Here is a 19031-nt window from a genome sequence, read left to right as displayed (position 1 = left end):
GTGGCGCGTACCTGTAATCCCAGCTACTCAAGAGGCTGACGTAGGAGAATTGCCTGAACCCAGGAGGCTGAGGTTGCAGTGAGCTGAGATTGCTCCATTGCACTCCAGCCTGGGTAACAAAAGCGAAACTCCGCCTCGGAAAAAAAAAAAAAAGAAGAAGAAGAAAAAGTGATCAGAGGTGATCCAGAAGGGATGCTTCCCCCAAATGAGGCACAGGAAGAAGAAAGAACTTTAAAATGTTCCAAAAACAGCTGTTTTCTACAGAATGGCCCCATGATCAGTTCAAGTTAAAGAGCCTCCCTGTGGAATGACAGCTTTGTCACCATCTAGTTCGGGAATAGTTTCTATAGTAACCTATGACGTGGCGCCTTTCCCCAAAACAAAAACAAAAAAACAAAGACCCTGAATCCCTGAGAACAGTGAGAAGGAGAAGGAACTGTTGCTTCCTTTGGCCTATGGAAGGTGTGGCTGTTGAGCTGAGCTGTGGAAGTTTCTGGGTTTGCCAGCCTCCCCGTCTGGCAGTGCCCGGGGCTTTGAGCCGGCCACCGGCTTCACTTCCTCAAAGAATAGCCAAGCCAGGGAGGCCAGCATGCACGCGGTTATTGACGCTGGCTTTCCGCGGGTGCAGTGAGCTGCATGATTGATGCTCACTTCCTCACAGGACGGCGGAGCCAGGGAGGCCAGCATGCATGCAGGTATTGATGTTGGCTTTCCGCAGGTGCAGTGAGCCGCGTAATGGTTTGCAGTGAGGACTTAAACATTTTGAGACAGGCACGGCTTGGCTCTGTGTTAAAGGTCAGCTGCTGCCATTTCAAAGATACATCCTGTTGCTTTGCCAAGGGGCCTCATTCTTTGTTGCTGGAAATCAGCAGCAGTGCTGCTCTGACCTGGGCAGTGGCCGTCCCAAACCCCTACACCTCCCTGACCTCTTGCTGCCCAGCACCCCCCTCTCCAGGGGCCCTCACACCAGCTGTTACTCCCTCTCCCAGTGCTCACATCCCCCACCTGTCCACAGTGCCCTGTCCACAGCACAGCTGGCTCAACACACGTGGCATCCACGCCGGGCACCATGCTTCACCTATGCTGCTGAGCCCACCTGGCTCTGCGTGCCCACATGGCTGGAGTCCAGGCATGGGGCAGGCTTCCATGATTGCGTCAAGGACTTGGCACCTCCTGCCTCTCTCCTCGAGGTCCCCAGGGCTGGCTCATCCCAGCTGGGGCCCCTGCTCTGGGTCTCAGATGCCCTTTGCATGTTTCTTCTCTGGGCTCCCCATTCCAGAGCAATCACAGACCAGAGGGACGGAGCCCCGTTAGATCAATCAGATGCCCTCTGAAGTGAGGAGGGTGGTTCCCGTCCATGAGGATGCTGGTGTGTTGAGGGGATGCAGGGAGGGGAATGGATGACATATCAGCCACCAACAGCCATGATGGGCCCCTGACTTCCTGCACTAACATCGTGCCAGTGCATACATCTGTCCAGTACCACTGGGGTCATTCTCACCTATGGGTCTACCAGATGCCCAGGAATCGCCTCCAAAAATGTATGATGCTCACAAGGCAAAGACCACCTGCCTGGAAGGACGTGGGGGCCACAGGGTAATGGAAAGCAAAGGGATAGGGGATTATCCCCAAATCGGTTACACACCTGAGGGCAACCCAGTCAAAATCCCTAAGGAGTTTTTTGGTTTGTTGTTTGTTTTTGTTTTTTTTTTTAATGGGTGACTTTATAGAAAAATTGCATTTTTTTCTTAAAAATATAAAATTATCTGCAATTCAAATATACTGTGTTCTGTTTAGGACAAATAGCCTTTTCTAATTTTGAGTCTACAAATAATCAGAAAGCACTGAAAATTCAAAAGCAGGAATTAAAATCCTTAGCAGCACTTGGGTGCACGGTGGGGTTTGTGACAGACGCAACCGTGGGCTCCAAAGGCCAACACGGGAAGGAAGGAGAGAGCCTCGGAGGAGTGGGCAGGTTGGACCACGTCCACTCCCGTTGTGGTGCCCTCAGCCCTTCTCAGCTCCCGGTGCCTCTTAACATTGCTGGTGGTGTGAGCCCGAGGTTGTACCAGCCTCCAAGCGAGCTCAGCCCCTTACTATTTCCAGCCTCACCTTCCTCTACCAGGAAAGGAGCACGAGGGTTACAGCTCTCTCGTGGGAGTGTAAGGCTGGTGCAATCTTCAGCTGCATCTCTGACCCCTTTCACCAAAAAGAACTCACTAAACCAAACAGCTGCACAGAACATTAGCATCCACTCCCACCCCAAAGAGGGGCTTCCTGGTGCTCGCCTGGGGGATGGCAGGTGTGCAGGTGAAAGGATGGGGAACGTGGCCTCCCTCCATGTGACTCCTGGTTTGAAGCCCCGATCTTGGACAGCTCCAGCCTCCAGCTGCCTAAGTGGCAGGTGGTATCTGGAGCCAGGAGACCTGGTTCTGCCTGGCTGGGCCTGTTTCCCAGGAGGGGACCTGGACAGGGTCACGCCATCCCCCCTCAGTGGCACCTGGCTTGGGATTCCCTCCTTCCCTCCCCACTGTTCTTCCTTCTCCTTACTCCTGGGGTCTTCCAGGAAAGTGCCGATCCCTGAGTAAGATTTGAGGGGCAGTTCCAGTGCTGGCCTCAAGCCCCCTGTGCACCCCTTCCCCAGCTGCAGAGAGAAGGCGTCCCGTCCTCCAGGAAGAAGAGCTGGGCAAGGAGCTTAGGGTGATCCCCGAGTTACAGGGCCTCTTTCCACCCCCTGGCTCATAGACCCCATGTTGGCTGCGCTGTGGAGGCCTGCTGGGCTTCCAGATGCCAGTGACTCCACTCTCGTGACCAGCCTTCTGGAATGGGGTGCTGAGCCCATGAGGGGCTCCGTGAGTGGGGAAGCAGGTGGGGACGCAGGTAGGGACGGCGGTGTCCACAGCATCACCTTGGCAGCTGATGGGCAGGAGGACTGGTCCAGGAGGCCTCCAGGCACGTTCCTGTTTGTGTGGCATTCACCATGATGGGGGGCAGGCCATGGCACAAAGGGTCCTGTGTTCAGATAAGCCAGGGCCTTGGAGGAACTCAGGCAGAAGAAAGAGCTGGAACACAAACGTAATGCGACCTTTCCTGGGAAGCAGCCCCTCCACGAAAGCGCCCTGGGCCCCCTGCCACACCCTTGGCCCCCATGGCCAAGTACAGATCCCCTCAGTGCCATCACCCATGACTCCGTTCAGCTTGGCTGAGCTTGGAGAGCCTCTGCTGAACCCAGACTGGAAGAGCGAGGGAGCCTGGGTGGCCAGAGGAGCTGAGACCTGTCAGGATGACTGGTCTTCAGGACAGGCACCCACCTGTGACAGGGTCGGGCAGAGACCACTGTGGCTGCCCTGGCCCAAGACGCCCAGAAGGCCAGATGGTCAGGGCCTCTTCCTCCCCCAGGAGGTGAGACTGGGCTGGGCTTTGAAGGATGGTAACAGCCAGGTGGACGAAGGGCACAGATAGGGAAGGCCACGCGGGCCTAAAACAGACAGACTCAGGCGGGCAGGATTCAAGGTCAAATTCCAGAGCCCTCAGAGGGGGAACTCAGGAAATCAGATGCTCAGTGCGGCGCAGAGTTTGGAGCCTCGGCCTTGGGGCAGGAGGCGCTGCATCCAGCAGAGGGGCTGCTGCCCACCACGACTGGCCTTGCCCTTGGTGTTGGTGCTGGGGACATGTGGAGCGCAGGCCAGATGCCTCAAAACCCTTGGGTGTCCTTCCTGTGGCTTCCTTTGGTCGCAGGCAGGTGACTCATCTATGTCACCGCATCCACACAAGACACCACCCCCCCGACCAGTGGCACCTGGCTTGGTACTCCCTCCCTCCCTCCCTCCCCACTGCTCTTCCTCCTCCTTACTTCTGGGGTCTTCCAGGAAAGTGCAGATCCCACAGTAAGATTTGGGGGCAGTTCCAGCGCTGGCCTCAAGCCTCCTGTGCACCCCTTAGAAAAAAGAGAAGAAGGAAACCATTCCAACTAGCAATTGAGTCACTGGAGAGGTAGGTAGGGTTGGAAGTCATTTTCTCCCCTCTTCCATCTTTCTAGGATTTTTTTTGAGATGGAGTCTTACTCTGTCACCCAGGCTGGAGTGCAATGGCATGATCTCGGCTCACTGCAACCTCTGCCTCCTGGGTGCAAGCGATTCTCCTGCCTCAGCCTCCCGAGTAGCTGGAATTACAGGCATGTGCCAACGTGCCAAGCTAATTTTTGTATTTTTAGTACAGACAGGGTTTCACCATCTTGGCCAGGCTAGTCTCGAACTCCTGACCTCATGATCCACCCACCTCCGCCTCCCAAAGTGCTGGGATTACAGGTATGAGCCACCATACCCAGCTTGCTTTCTAGGATTTATAACGTGTGCATCCGTGTGTGTGTGTGTGTGTGTGTGTGTGTGTGTGTGTGCATCCTTTAAACACTTGTCAGGAAGTGACCTCACTAGGGCATGTGTCTGAGCAGGAAGAATCCCAGGATTCCCTGGTTTTCCTCATTTGAGCACCAGCCTCCAGGTGATGGGGCGAGGGGCTGTTCATCTTCCATGACTGGGCAGCAGCTCTGCCTTTGTTTCGTGGGTGGTCAGTGGGGTGGCTGAAAAGCTCACGTGTTCCTCTAGCCTGGCGGACCCGAGGAGCCTGACCGTCACCGTCTCTCTGTAGCCTCACCAGTGGCTCAGCAGTGGGCAGAGGCCCTGCAAGCCACCGAGGAGGATGGAGCCCCAGGAACCAAAGCAGAGCCGTGGTGCAGGGTCCAGGCACTGCCCACAGTCCCACCCTTGGGGTACCCCCACCCCTGCACTCTCTGTGCTTGCCTTGGGCATCTGCTTTTCAAACTCCACGGAAAATATTTTGACAGTAACGTGGGAGCAGCAAGAACCAAAATAAAAGAACGTGCAATTCACACGGCCTCCCTTTCTAGTGATCTGCAGGTACCTGCACATCCGGGCACTTTCTCCATGGTACGCTGTCCTATCCTGACTATTTCAGCTCCCAGAGAACAAGCCGAGAATAAAAACACCCATCGCCCATGCCTGGCGTTAGAAAATCTCAAACTGTGTATGTATTCAGATTACTTTAAAAGGAAATTAAACTCACAGATATAGCCAGAGGTAGACGGATTTTGTGGGGCTTAAAATATATGTAAAATTTAGGGGTTACTTTAAATAATAATAGAAATTATGAATACAAATTAGATATGAAGTATTTATTTGGTCTTCATCCTTGTCATCTTCATGTTGAGTAGGCTGAGGAAGACAATGGTCTTGCCATCTCAGGGCTAGAAGAAAACCCATGTGTGGCCGGGCGCGGTGGCTCACGCCTGAAATCCCAGCACTTTGGGAGGCCGAAGCGGGTGGATCACAAGGTCAAGAGATTGAGACCATCCTGGTCAACATGGTGAAACCCCGTCTCTACTAAAAGTACAAAAAATTAGCTGGGCATGGTGGCACATGCCTGTAATCCCAGCTACTCAGGAGGCTGAGGCAGGAGAATTGCCTGAATCCAGGAGGTGGAGGTTGTGGTGAGCCGAGATCACACCATTGCACTCCAGCCTGGGTAACAAGAGTGAAACTCCATCTCAAAAATAAATAAATAAAATAAAATAAAATAAAATAAAATAAAGAAAACCCATGTGTAAGTGGACCCACACAGTTCAAACCCATGTTGTTCAAGGGTCAACTGTAATTACGTATAATTACATAGTTTGTGCTGTGCTTAAGCAATGGGAAGGAGAAACGGTATAAGCGAGAATACTTAGCCGAGAACCTAGGTTTCAGTCCTCTAGTAACCCGCCAGGAAACCTGGATTTTTCTGAATAATTGCTTTGTATTTTGTCTTAAATAGTATAGTATTTAAAAACCCTAGGAATTCCCATCTATTAAAGTGGACTCCATTCTGTAGCCACTAAAATGGATGGTAAACCAAAGCGAAAATACGTGAAGACCTTTATGATGATGCACTAAATAGTAAATATATTTTTCTTACTTTCTTTTCTCTAGCTTATTTTATTTATAAAAATAGAGCATATAACACACAAAATGAGTCAATTGTTTGTTATTGGTATGTCTCCAGTCAGCAGTGGGTTACTGGTGATTAAGTTTTGGGGGAGTCAAAAGTTATATGTGGATTTTTGACTGTGTGGGGTGTTGGCATCCCTAACCCCATGTTGTTCAAGGGTCTATATTTCAAACTATAGTTTGAAATGACTCCTGTCCTCAAAAAACCAAAGGATAACCTTTAAGGCATTGGTAACTTTTGAGTCTAAACTGCTTTGTAATCTTTTTTCACAATGTACTGAAAAGTGGGCTAGTTATGTTTGATCCACATTCTAGAGACATTTGTAGGTTTTAATTTTTTTTCTTGATTCTCTCTTCACGTGTAATGGTTGCTTTTAACAAATATTCGCTGATGTGATCCTGCTCTGTCCCAGTCTAGCAGCTTAAGTGTATAGAAAAACTGAACTAGGAATTGAGTTTTGAAGAATTAAAGGTGTAAGAACAAAAAAAAAAAAAAAAGAGAAAATATTTATTTGAAGTGATAAAAAAATTACAAAGCTCACACATGAAAAAAGCTGATAGGTGCAATAAAGATCATCAAATGGAAGAAGAAAACATAAGATCTGATTGGTTACTGCCTGGCACACCTCTATAAAACTGACTTTTTCTGTATCTCTTGGCTGCTACCCCTTGATTATTGGTTCCTGTGAAAATGATCTCCTGTAAATAGAATCGAAAGGTAATTCAGCCTTCCCTCCTACGTGGGGTTCAGATTCATTTCTCATCATCCGTTGGGGGCTGCAGGACACATGTAGTCGCCGTCACAGATGTGCGTGTGATGATGCTTCCACAGGCGTCTGCCCCATAAGCAGCAGCTCTGATCAATTCTCCTTTGTGAGGTGACCGCCAAAGTAGCGCAGAGCTGGCTGGGGCATTCATGTGTGACCAAGTACTTTTTGCACAGAGAGGACTTCGGTCTTGAAGGATGTCAGTGAGAACTGATCCCAGGTTATAGGTGTGCCCGTCAGGGGATGACAGACATTGGTGAGGACTGATCCCAGGTTACAAGCATTAACATCGGGGGCTGAGGGACGTTGGTGAGGACTGATCCAGCTTACAGGCAGGCACATTGGGGGCTGAGGGACATTGGTGAGGACTGATCCCAGCTCATATGCGTTCACATCAGGGGCTGACAGTCACTGGTGAGGACTGAATCCCGGCTTACAGGCGTGTACATTGGGAGCTCAGAACAGCTGACCATGACTCGATTCCGGCTTACCCCAGGATGAAATCCACCTCTCCTTCCCCACCAGCCGACTTCCATTCATGTCCTGCTGTGACATGCAGTCCAGCATCCTTGGGTCATGACACCAGGTGCAGTGGCACAGGGAACAGTGGGCATATTCCTGAAAATGAAGAGGACCTCGGGAGGCAGGAGCTTCTAAGCTAGAGTGACTGTCAGCTTCAACAGGCCCCACTGCACCTGAACCAGCCCGGGATCTCCCAACACCACGGAAAGAGACAGCTGTGGCAGATTTTACAAAATCATGCCCAGGGGAGCTCCCCACTTGCACATCACAAGGACCAGGCAGGGGCATCTCAGGATCTGTGGGAGGCAGCGGCACTGTGGAGGCCTGGGGCATGCTGTCTCCAGCCTCACTAGCTGGGCCATTGCTCTGCAGCGCCTGCACCCACGGGTGCTTCCTGTCACACCTCATCCTACCCATGTTACTGCCAGAGTGAGGAATGCGCTCAGCCTCAGCCCTGAGATGGTCGTCTCCTTACTCAGCCCCTCTTCCCGTCCTTGCGGCGTCCGGGTCACCTCCTCCTCCGATTGCCTTTTCCCATCCTCTGCCCGCTCTTCCCTGCACCTGTCCGTCCTCCTCTCCATCACTGGCAGGAGTTCCTTATGCGCTCTGCATGCTGAGACCCTGCAGCTGGACGCAGCACAGGTCTTTTCCTCCGCCTGGCTCGCCTCCTGCCTCTGTGAAAGACGTGACTCTTCTGCAGCTTTCCGACGTACCTCCTCGTCACAGAGGGATTGTCCTGTTTCTTCCACAGGTTTTTAAAGTTTTGCTTTTCATATTAGGCCTTTTAATCTGCCTGGAATCAACTGTGTGCCGTGTGAGGTAGGGAGCTAAATGGATATGTCCTTTTCGTATGGATAAAAGCCTCATTGATTCAATATTTTCCCCTCAAATGTGTTTGCTATGCCCCTAATTTTCCGATTCCATTTCCGGTCTGTGTCTGGGCTCCCTCCTGTTCTGCTGATCTATCTGTGCAGCCTCATGACAACACCACAGACTTAATGACAGTGGCAAAGGGCACCCAGCCCTGCCGGCCGTGTGCTCCGCTCAGCTTCCCTTGGTCACGTGAGCTTCTCTTTGGCCTCCGTCTGCAATGTCCGTCACCTCGCCTTTCCTGATGGTGTTGAGCTGCTGCTTTTCTCATCGTTTCCTTCAGCAGGCTGGCCAGAGGTCTACCATTTTACTGCATTTTCCTCTACGAGCCAGTTTTGCTTTTGTGGGTTATCTCACTTTTTCTGTATTCTCTGGTCCACGAATTTCTCTTCTTTATTATTTCTGTCTTCTGATTTCTTTAGGTTATGTGTTGTTTTTACTTAAATGCCTGACTTAATTTTTCATCGTATAATAGATGCATCTAAGGCTGTAGACTTGAACTTTTCTCTTTATGTAACACTCTGCTCGTTGCTGATTCTAGTTTTATTGCCTTGTAGCTGAAAGGGCAGGCTCTGCTGTGTTGGTTCTGTGAAATTCCCCATATTGCCTGGTATGTGGCCTAATTTTTAAATGATTTCATGTGTCCTTAATAAGAATCAACAATTAAGAGTTGTTCATTGTAACAAGCACAACAATGTAACTGTTCAGCTGCTGGGGCAGTGTCTTTGTATACTTTACAATTTTGGTTCCCAAATTTTCATGTTGGTATCAACTCTTTAAACTCTAGCTCTCTGTGTCGAATGGAGACGTTCTGGCATCTCCTGTTCCGACTGTGGATTTGACCCCTTTGTTCTTCAGTCTGTTTGGCTTCTTACATTTTTATGCAGTGTGCCTTCAAATTCATGAATATTCATCTCCTTGTGATCGTGCTTTCAATCGTTTTCATGTTGATGAAAGTTTTCATCCACACTGATGAAAAATAAATCATGCTTTTGTCTAACAGCCTTCTTTATTTGTTTTGAAAATTTATTATCCCTGCCTGCCCCTTTCTACCTCCCTCTCACCATAGCTCACTATTCTCCTGTGCTTAATGTGCGTCTTTTCATTCATATGAACCCATGCATATGGGCACAAGTGTGTTTTGGGTGAATTTAACACTCTCTAAATATCTGCTAAAATAGAACCTTCCTCCCTGCATCAAAATCTGCACCACTCATGTTTGTGCAGCCAGCAGGTAGTTCGCTTTGCTGACGTCATTCATCCCCTCTGCCCTGGTCTGCTACAGACTTGCTAAAATGCTCCCTTTTGAAGCTCCTTTAATGGAGGTCAGTGAGTGGGAAACACTCTCAGCATTTTTTCAGTGTTTGAGATGTCTTTATTTTGCCTTCAGCATTTTATGAACGTTGCACTGAGAATCACATTCAAAAGGTAAATGGATTCGTTAAAGACGCCACTCCATTGTCCTCCAGGAGGCAGCGTTGCTGTTGAGAAGTCTGCCGTCAGCTCACATCTGTGTTTTTGGTAGGCTGTGTGGCTCTTCTTTCTGGCCATTTTGACTTTTTTCTCCTTTTCTGGATGATCTGCATTTCACTTTAATATTCTAGGAGTGGATTTCTCAATTTTGATCATTCCTTTGTTTGTAAGTGAGATCTGGGATCTCATGTCTTTTCAATTCTGGAGAAATCTGAGCCATTATGTTGCTTTGTTGCCATTTTAAAAATGTTTTTCTTTGAGAACTCCTATTCCATTTATATTGGAGCTTCTTGATCTATTTTCCATGTGTCAACTTTGTGCGTGTGTGTGTGCATGTGTGCATATGTGTGTATGTGTGTGTATGTGTGTATGTGGGTGTGCGTATGTGTTTGCATGTGTGTATGTGGGTGTGTATGTGTGTATGTGCATGTGTGTGTGAATATATATGTGGATGTGTGTGCCTGTGTTTATGTGTGTGCATGTGTGTTATGTGCATGTATACCTGTGTGTGTATGTGGGTGTGCATGTGTGGGTGCATATGTATGCACATGTGTGTTGTATGCATGTGCATGTGGTTGTGACATGTGTATATGTGTGTATGTGCACGAGTGCATGCGTATGTGCATGAATGTGTGCATATGTGTATGTACACATGTATGCATTGTGTGCACATGTGAGTGTGTGTCTATGTGTGTGAGGGTTGTGTTTTCAGAGCTGCTGCACTCTGGTTAGTTTCCTCCTCTCATTTTGTTACTAGCTGCAGGCTGGAGACTGAATCTATCTATAACGCCTCAATTCTCTTTCCAATTGTTCTGTCTTCCTTGATTTTGTTCGTAGTGTCTTCCACAACACTAAGTCTCTTCCACTATGTCAAGTCTGGAATTGATCCTGTCTGTCGAGTTTTTTATTCACTTTATTATTCATCTTCAAGATTTGTAATTATTTCTATTTCATCTCTCATGTTTCTTTTATTCTGGCCAGTTGTAATTTTATACTTTCTATATTTTTAAATCGCTAGGCTTTTTAATCATACTCCTGCAGTTTTAAAGTAAGTGTCAGATTTCCCTTAACTGGTGTGAGTTCCTGCACCAATTGCTCATTTTAAGCCTGCCTTTCTCCCAGTGGTGTTGCCTTGAGTACTTTGGAACCTTGCCCTGCTAGCTCATTTCAAGGTGAGGATGTCGTGCCTCTGCATGTCTGCCTTTCTCTGCCATTTTGTTGAGCAGTGTTTCGTAGCATCTGCCCCAACCCGGGTCCCAGGCTTCTGCTCTGCGGTGATGTGGAAGGTGTCACAGATAAAGTCACCCTTTCTGAGGATGGCTCATCTCAGCTTCTGCTCTTGTGGCTGTGTCGCTGTCCTCTTGCCTTCCTATGCCACAGAGTCCACTCAGTTATAAGAAGATACAGCCCTGAATGTGTCAGGAAGGGTTTCCAGCCTCCTGCCTGGACTCAGGAAAGCTGCACCCATCACTCCCAGGAGCTGGACCCTGGCCTTCTCTGCCTGCCTTGGGACTTGGAGCCAATAGGCCCACCTCAGCCCCATCACCAGCCTGAGCTTCTCCTCCATTCCAGTTTTATGTGAGTGTGTGTGCGTGTGTCTGTATGTACACATATACATGTACACACTCACCTGTCTTGGTCTTCTGTCTGACCTATTGCTGCTGTGTGTGTGGAGCAGAGAAGGTCCTTATTGCACACCTTGCTGAGGAGTGTGGACACCCTCCTTAAATGCACATGGTACCATGTTCACACAGAAGGGTCCCTCTTGTTCCAGGATGTATCTGAGGCCAAGTAACCTGCCCAGAGATGCAGGAAGTTCAGCTGAGCCCCAAGCCCACGGCCCTCGGACTCCAACCCAAAACCTCTTTGGCGGTGTGCACACCAGTGCCTGTGGGATGGCTAGAGGGTGCCTGTTACTGCCACGGTCCCCAGGAGGCCTGCACGCCCTTCACTCCCTTCAGTTTCCTCCCAGGTGAAATCTGCAGACCCACTCCTCTGCACGTGGCCCTGTCCGGATGATCCCATGGGATTGACAAGCTGTTATTCACCAGCCGCCAACAATGGCATGTTATCTGCTCCATTGCAGAACTGGCTGTGTTTACATCCAGGAAGGGATTGGTCAGTCACCTGTGCCAGGTACCTGGGGGACCCTGAGCCCAGCGGTATAAAGGGCAGCCACGGGAGAAGTAGCACAGCCTCTCCCAGCCCCAGCAAGCCACCTGTCAGGCTGCCGTGAACTCAGACCCTGGAGATGAAGGCCTTGCTCCTGGCTGTCAGCCTCAGCCTCATTGCTGCCCTGCAGGCCCACCATCTCCTGGCCTCGGACGAGGAGATTCAGGATGTGAGGCTCGGATGGGAAGGGTGGGCTGGAGCGGGTGTGGGGCAAAGCTGAGACTGCTGGATGGAGACCCCATCCCTCCCCCATCCAAGGAGACCCTCATTTTCGGGTTGGGTGTTAAAGCCCTGTCCCAAGGGAATGGTGAGATGGGGCCACAGGAGTCTGGGCTGGGGAGGTGGGGGCACAGAGGGGCAAGGCTGGGAGGGTGGGGGTCTTGCTGACTTCACTTCTCCCCTGGGGGTGAGGGCTCCTGTGGTCCTGGCTGAATTGCAGGGACTGGAGCCACTTTCGGGTGGTCCTGGCGAGGCGTTGGATGTTTTCTGCCTGGGTCAGATTGGGGAATGCACCTCGTCTTCAGCCCTGGGGGTGGGGTAGAGTCTGAGGGCTACAGGCCAGGGAAGTGGGGAGAGGCTCTGGAGTGGTTGGCCTGAGTCCGATATAGAGGAACCTTCTCCAGGCGTCAGGAACATGGTATCTAAAGGCCATGATGGTGAACTGGGAGCTTCCAGAGATGAATCTGGAATCGGTGACACCCATGACCCTCACAACCCTGGAAGGGGGCAACCTGGAAGCCAAGGTCACCATGCTGTGAGTGTTGCCAGTTGGCCGGGCAGCCTGCAACCTGGTCTATGGCCTTTGTTTCCCCACCTGGGAGAGCTCTGGTGCTGGGGAGGTGGGCCAACCTGCTGGGAGGACCCTCTCAGCACCTCCTGTAGTGCTTGAGGGCAAACTGTGCCACTGAGGTGCCTCGGCTGGAGAGGGCCTGGGGGGCAGAGGTCCCAGATGAGACCCTGTGGGCTACCAGGGGCAGTGCTGGATACTGCCCACTTCATTCGCCCACTGGAGAATGTCTTGTGCTGTGCAGGACCCTTTGGGAAAAGGTATTTACCTTAGACCAGAGTCAGGCCCACAGGCAGGGCCCATGGACTGTGGACTCGTAGCCCAGGCAGTAAATTTCTGCTTTGGAGAGGCGCAGGGATGAGGCTTGCAGAATGACCAAGAGGGGACATAAGACATCATGGAGAAGACCCCTTTGAAGTCCCTGTGTAGTGCTTACCTGTGCCACTTCCACCCACGTGGCTCACTTCTGTGACTTCCCACCTGTGTGGCCCCCACCTGTGCCACTTCCCACCCGTGTGATTTCACCTGCATGGCTCCCACCTGCACAGCTTCCCACCTGTGTGATTTCACCTGCATGGCTCCCACCTGCACATTTTCCCGCCTGTGTGATTTCACCCCCACATAGCTTCCCCCTGAGTGGCATACAGTGCCTGTGCTCTGGTCCTGGGGACCAGCCCTTAGGAAGTCACTGACCCTGGCAATGACCCTGATGTTTGTCTGTTTTCCCAAAAGCCCCTAACTCCACCTTTCCCTGTCTGGGCCAGATGATGGTGGACGTGGGGCTTGACCCTGAATATCTCCAAAAGGAAGCAAGCAGCTGGTGGGATGAGGGCTCAGCCCCACGCCACAGACACTGCCTGCAAACCAGGCAGCCCAGGTCCCTCTGGCAGCAAACATGGCGGGGGGGTTAGGAAGGCAGCCACCAGGAGTGGAACAGAGCTCCTGGCCACCTCGGGAGACCACGGGAACTCCAGTGTGGCCTGGAGGGGCCGCTGGTGCCTGGTCTGAGATGCAGAGAAGTACCCTCCTCCATTGGTGTGTGGCAGACCCAGGGCCGCCTTTGCAGGGCATTGCGGTGTGGCTGCTCCCAGGCTGGGGGAGGCACAGGCCAGGGTCGCTTTTCCAGGGAGCTTCTGTTTTCCAGGATAAGTGGCCAGTGCCAGGAGATGAAGGTCATCCTGGAGAAAACTGACGAGCCGGGAAAATACACGGCTGGTGAGTCCTGGAGCCCGAGCTGGAGCCTGAGCTCGAACACATGCTAAAAGTGGTGGTGAGAGGCAGCCAGTGCCTTTTTGGGGTGGCCTTTTGGCCTGCTGCCTTCTGACCCCATTAAAAGCCCACTCTCCACTCCCACTGATCAATTTGTGTTAGAGACGTGAACCCTTGACCCCAAACACCAGATGTGGCAGGACAGACCCTCTGGACTTTCCCTGTAGCTCTGGCTGAGGCCCAGGTAGGGCCAGGAGCAGAATCGCATTTGGCTGCGGGGGCTGTATCCCAACTCCCACCTCCACAGACCTCACACCTGGCACCTCCCACGCCTCACTGGTCTGGGATGTGGCCGCCTCTCTGGTGCGTCAGGTTCCCGGGTCCTATGGCCTGGGACTCAGGCTTGTTGGGAGACCTCTGGGAAGTTGGGAGGGTGCAGAAGCTGCAGGTCTTGCTGGGCCCAGCGCCGCACGCTGTCCCGGGATCCTCTCTGAAGGCTCCAGTGGCTAATTCAGAACTGTGCTGCTGTCCTTCTGCAGATGGGGGCGAGCATGTGATGTACATCATCAGGTCGCACCTGAAGGACCACTACATCCTTTACTGTGAGGGCGAGCTGCTCGGGAAGTCAATCAGAGTGGTGGAGCTCGTGGGTGGGTCCCCCAACCCCACCCCATGGGAAAGGCTCGGTTTCTCCGAGCCTTTCTCCTGCCCTCCCTCCTCCCTCAGTCTCCTGCACCCTCTTTCCATGGGAGAAGCCACTGGGACCCAGGAACCCACTGCAGTTCCCTTAGGATGAGTTTTCCTGATAAAAGCCCCAATTCCCACCCTTGGAGTTCAGGATTCAGGATGCCCCTAGTTCTGCAGCGGAGGCAGGAAGAAGCCGCGGCTGTTGGCACAGGAGCTTAAAGGTCACACGTGTCACCAGGTGGAGGCCCTCCCCCGGGGCAGCTCCCTGCAGCGTCATCCTTGAGCTCGTTCCTGCAGGGTGTCCAGCGGGGAGAGAAGCGGCGATGTGAGCAGGAGTCTGCGTGGAAAGGACGTTCTAGCTCCTGGGGTTGAATTCTGGACAAGGTGGTGCCTGCAGACAGTGGCGTGTCAGTGCCGTCCCTGCCTGAGGACGAGGCCCGAGAAGGCTCCCGAGTTCTCTGTGGAGCCAGGGGTGTGCGAATCACAGAGGAGTGGGACAGGCAGTGCCCTTCTGCCCCAGAGGGGCTTTCTTCAGGGCAGGCCCGTCCTGCCATCCATCCATCCTCACTCTGGGAGATGCTCCGGCACAGATGGAGAGCCCTTCCCACTTCTGCCAGTTCTGCTCCTGCGGGAGTCTCCCGAGCCATCCATGGTGCCCTGGGCCTACTTTGCCAGCCTGAGGGCCTCTGGGTTCAAGTCCCCCCATGGTGGGTGAGGTCCAGGCTGGGACAGGGGTGCCGGCGACTGCCCAGTGCTTCCGGGAGCACCCACATCTTGTCCTGGCACCCACAGGGAGAGACCCTGAGAACAATCCGGAAGCCTTGGACGACTTTGAAAAGGCCGCAGGAGCCCGTGGGCTCAACACAGAGAGCATCTTCATCCCCAGGCAGAGCGGTAGGAAGGATGGCCCTGTGGAGTCCCCATGTCCCTGCATGGGGAGGTCAGCAGAGCCACATTGCTCGGGCGCATAGTTGCACTTCGTGTAATTCTGGCTTTGTCCTTCCTGGGGTGGTGGAGCTGATGAGGGCCCCAGTCCTGACTGCATTCCTGGGGTCTCCTCACTCACCTGTGCTTCCTTTTCCTGCAGAAACCTGCTCTCCAGGGAGCGATTAGGGTGAGTGAACAGCTTTAGAGGACGCTTGAGAAAATCCAGCCCTGGGGCTCAGTGGTGCTTCAAGAGGCTGAGGGGTCTCTCCCACCCACCCCACTCCTACCTGGGTGGGAGACGCCCCCCCAGGGGCCAGGCAGGTGCAAGCTCTGCTCCTGAGCTGCCTGCACTCAGGCACTGGCCTCTGCTATTGCCCTGGGCATGGCTCCTGGGCAGCTGGGCAGCCCGCAGTGCCAAGCCCGCCTTTGCTGGTCGCTAGCGGAGACAGTGTCTACCCCACAGCCCTGTGCGTGGGAGCAGGTGGGAAATTCAGGTTCCTCCTCAGCACCCCTCACCCTCAGCCGTCCTTGTGACCCCACTTCCCTGATGAATTGCTGAAAGATTCAGCAATGTGGCAGGCGTGCCTGTGCTCACTGCGTCAGATGGGCCCCTAGCTGGCTGCACGAGGGAACCAGAGGTTTAGAGATTCACCAGAGGTCACCTGCCCAGGTGTGGGCGGAGCCAGAATCTGGATCGCATCGCTGTTGTTCCTGCACCCGCCCCTTGGTCTGCAGCCACCCGATGCCTCTTCACTCGGCAGGGAGCTCTGTGGGCAGCTTGCAGGGAGTCCCTGTTCCATCTGCTCCAATCCGGAGGCTGGAGCCCCCACCAGCAGCCCCCAAAAGCCCAGTGTGTGCCACCCCACACCATAGCCACTGAGGGCCGGGCGTGTGACCCCCACCATAGCCCCCTAGAGCCCGCCTGTGCCCCCCACATCATGGCCCCTGAGAGCCTGCATGTGCCCCCCACACCATAGCCCCTGAGAGCCCTGCATGTGCCCCCACACTCTAGCCCCTAAGAACTTGCATGTGCCCCCCAAACACCGCCCCTGAGAGCCCAGATGTGCCTCCACCCTGCAGTCCCTTAGAACCCACATGTGCACCCCATACCATAGCCCCTGAGAGCCCACATGTCCCCTCACACCATAGCCCCTGAGAGCCCACATGTCCCCCCACACCATAGCCCCTGAGAACTCACATGCACCCCACACTGCAGCACCCGAGAGCCCGCATGCGCCCCCAAGAAGCATCCCCCTCCCATCCTCCCTGTCTTGGTCTCACTCACCCTCCCCCCCTTTCTAGGGCAGAGGGCACCTTGGCTCCTCAGCAGCCCAAGGACAGCACCACCCAGCACCTCCGTTGTTCACAGGGACATGGAGAAAGCCCCCTCGCCCCTGCAGAACCCGGGCGGCTGCACCCCTTCTTACCAGCCCCCCATTCCTCCCACTCTGTGTCCCCCTCTTAGTTCTCGATAAAGAGCTTCAGCAGTTCCTGGTGACTCCGTCTATCTGTAGGGTCCTTTGGGGTGTGGGCTGGCTGGGTGCTCCCTGGGGTGCAGGGAGAGAGTGGGAAGTGGGAGGAAGGACAGGGGAACAGCCTCAGCTCAGTTCTCCGTGGTGGGTGCCGCAGGCCAACAGTGTGAGGGGCCTGGCAGGTGGGTGGGCGGTGGGGGCTGGGCCTGAGAGTCCCGGGGTGCTTCCTGCAGGTCAGCTGCCCACGGAGCTCAGGCTCTGGTGGTGGGCAGGGTGGGGCAGGGCTCTGCTCCTCGGTCCCTCACAAGTAAGACCCACAGGCCTGGGACCCAGTGCAGCTGCTGCCCCAGAGGGGGACTGGGCAGGGCCACCTGGGCCCTCGGCACGGACCCTGAGCTTGGATGTGGGGGGAGGGGACAGCAGCTCCAGGCTGGATCTCACCAGCCCTGTCCTCAGGTGAACCTCACCAGCTCTGCCCCCCAGGGCCTGGCCCAACGCTGTCCCTGTCTGTGCATGGGCAGGTTTGGGACAGCAAGTTCCCGGCTTGGGGACAGCCACCACAGGTACCACCTCACGCAGGGGCCTTTCCTGAGCCTGGCGGTTTGTAGGATTTAAAGTTTCCTTAGACGGCGCAGCACCACAGTGGTGCTGGGAGTGAGGAGAGGCAGACGCTTAGTGACTCGCTGCTCCGCAGGAGAGGGCGGCAGCCCGGCAGGGCCACACGGGTTAGCTTGCAGTAGCCATTGGAGCTCAGGGGCAGCCTATGTAGAGGGAGGGGAGGGGGTGGCGGGCAAGGACGTGGCTGCGGGTGGCCAGCTGACAGGAGACATTTCTCCGCTCCAGGGCATAGGGGCAGTCCCTGACTGTCTGGTACCTGGCCTTAGGGCAATGAGGGCTGGTGGGTAGTGGCCCCTGAGTGGGGCCGTCTGACTAGGGCAGAGCTGCCGTGTGGACCAATCAGCCGCTCAGGAAGTGGGGGGTGGCCTTAGCTGGGGCCTGAACACTGCTTCAAGACTGCATTTTCAAAAAAGGCGATTCTGGCCGGGCATGGTGGCTCGTGCCTGTGTTCCCAGCACTTTGGGAGGCCGAGGTGAGAGAATCACTTGAAGCCGGGAGTTGGAGACCAGCCTGGGCAACAGAGCGAGCCCCCAGCTCTACCCCCCAACCCCCACCAAAAATTAGCTGGGCTTAATGGCACACACCTGTCATCCCAGCTACTCAGGACGCTGAGGTGGGAGGATTGTTTGAGCCCAGGAGATGAAGGCTGCAGTGAGCTATGAACATGTCACAGCATTCCAGCTTGGGTGACAGAGCGACAGCCTGTCTCAAAAAATAAGATAAAAAATAAAAGAAACCTGATTTCGCTTGGGCTCTGCTTTCTGTATCTCAAGATGAAGCTCGGTTCTTAGGAGGGGTCTGAGGTTCTCGTAGCTGATGCCACCCATGCCCAGCTCCATGTCCCATCTGCCAGGCTCCAGGGGTGACATGGCTGCAGCAGGTGTCACCTGCAGTGGGTGGACATGACCACGAGGGCCAGCACTGCACCAGTCTTCAGATGCCGCGCCGAAGAGCGGGTTCACGCATGTGTAGCTCAGAAAGTGCTGCGTGCCCCATATGACCTCCACGGGGAAGCTAGCACCCGCCTCTCCCATAGGGCTAGTGCCAGAGCCAAGGCTGAGCGGCAGTCTGGGTGACTGTGCGGAGAGGAGAGGGTGAAGGGGCAGCAGCGATGGAAGAAGACAGACGCCCCACCTGGGGGGCACCCCAGAAGGGAGCAGCCCTCTCTACGTGCGGAGTTTCAGAGAACGCTCACATGGACCAGAGCGCGAGTTCGCCAGAGCTGGAGACGGAGCTCTGGACCAGAATCGACGCCTCAATCAGTCCCTTCCAAAGGGAGTTTGGGAGGTGCTGGACCGGAATGGACAACTCAGGAGGCGCAGGGTCTGGTGCGGAGGGGCCGTCTAGAGAGGAGGTGTCCCTGGAGGACTGGTGGGGAGGAAAGTGGCTGTGAAGAAAGTGGTGAAGAAGGAGGACCGGGCGGGGTGGGGCGGCGCCTTGGAAGATGTGGCGGAAGGTCCGGGGGCCACCCATCCGCCCCAACGGCTCCGTTCATCCCAATTTTATCTCAAGCATGTGTTGGGTT

General features: G+C 54.0%; 1 protein-coding gene across 2 annotated transcripts; it reads left to right on the top strand.

Annotated features, from left to right (window-relative positions):
* Window positions 1-11827: 11827 nt before the first annotated feature.
* Window positions 11828-16897, top strand: LOC100396960 (lipocalin 1). Of its 2 annotated transcripts, none has more exons than XM_078350616.1 (7): window positions 11828-11975; window positions 12430-12560; window positions 13738-13808; window positions 14342-14452; window positions 15282-15383; window positions 15577-15603; window positions 16724-16897. In XM_078350616.1, the coding sequence occupies exons 1-6, from the start codon at window positions 11886-11888 to the stop codon at window positions 15600-15602; spliced, it is 531 nt and encodes a 176-aa protein (XP_078206742.1). In that variant the 5' UTR covers window positions 11828-11885; the 3' UTR covers window position 15603; window positions 16724-16897. The 2 variants fall into 2 exon arrangements, with proteins under 2 accessions (XP_078206742.1, XP_002743504.3); XM_002743458.6 differs by having other exon boundaries at window positions 16719-16897.
* Window positions 16898-19031: the final 2134 nt, after the last annotated feature.

The sequence above is a fragment of the Callithrix jacchus genome, chromosome 1 (genome assembly GCF_049354715.1).
Source record: "Callithrix jacchus isolate 240 chromosome 1, calJac240_pri, whole genome shotgun sequence".
Lineage (NCBI taxonomy): Eukaryota > Metazoa > Chordata > Mammalia > Primates > Cebidae > Callithrix > Callithrix jacchus.
The sequence above is the reverse complement of the archived record's forward strand: the minus strand, read 5'-3'. Positions and strand labels throughout refer to the sequence as shown.

Coding starts and splice junctions, on each gene's coding strand:
- LOC100396960 (XM_078350616.1), top strand. CDS start 11,886: ATGAAGGCCTTGCTCCTGGCTGTCAGCCTCAGCCTCATTGCTGCCCTG. Junction 11,976..12,429: donor CGGACGAGGAGATTCAGGAT/GTGAGGCTCGGA, acceptor AACCTTCTCCAG/GCGTCAGGAACATGGTATCT. Junction 15,384..15,576: donor CTTCATCCCCAGGCAGAGCG/GTAGGAAGGATG, acceptor CTTTTCCTGCAG/AAACCTGCTCTCCAGGGAGC.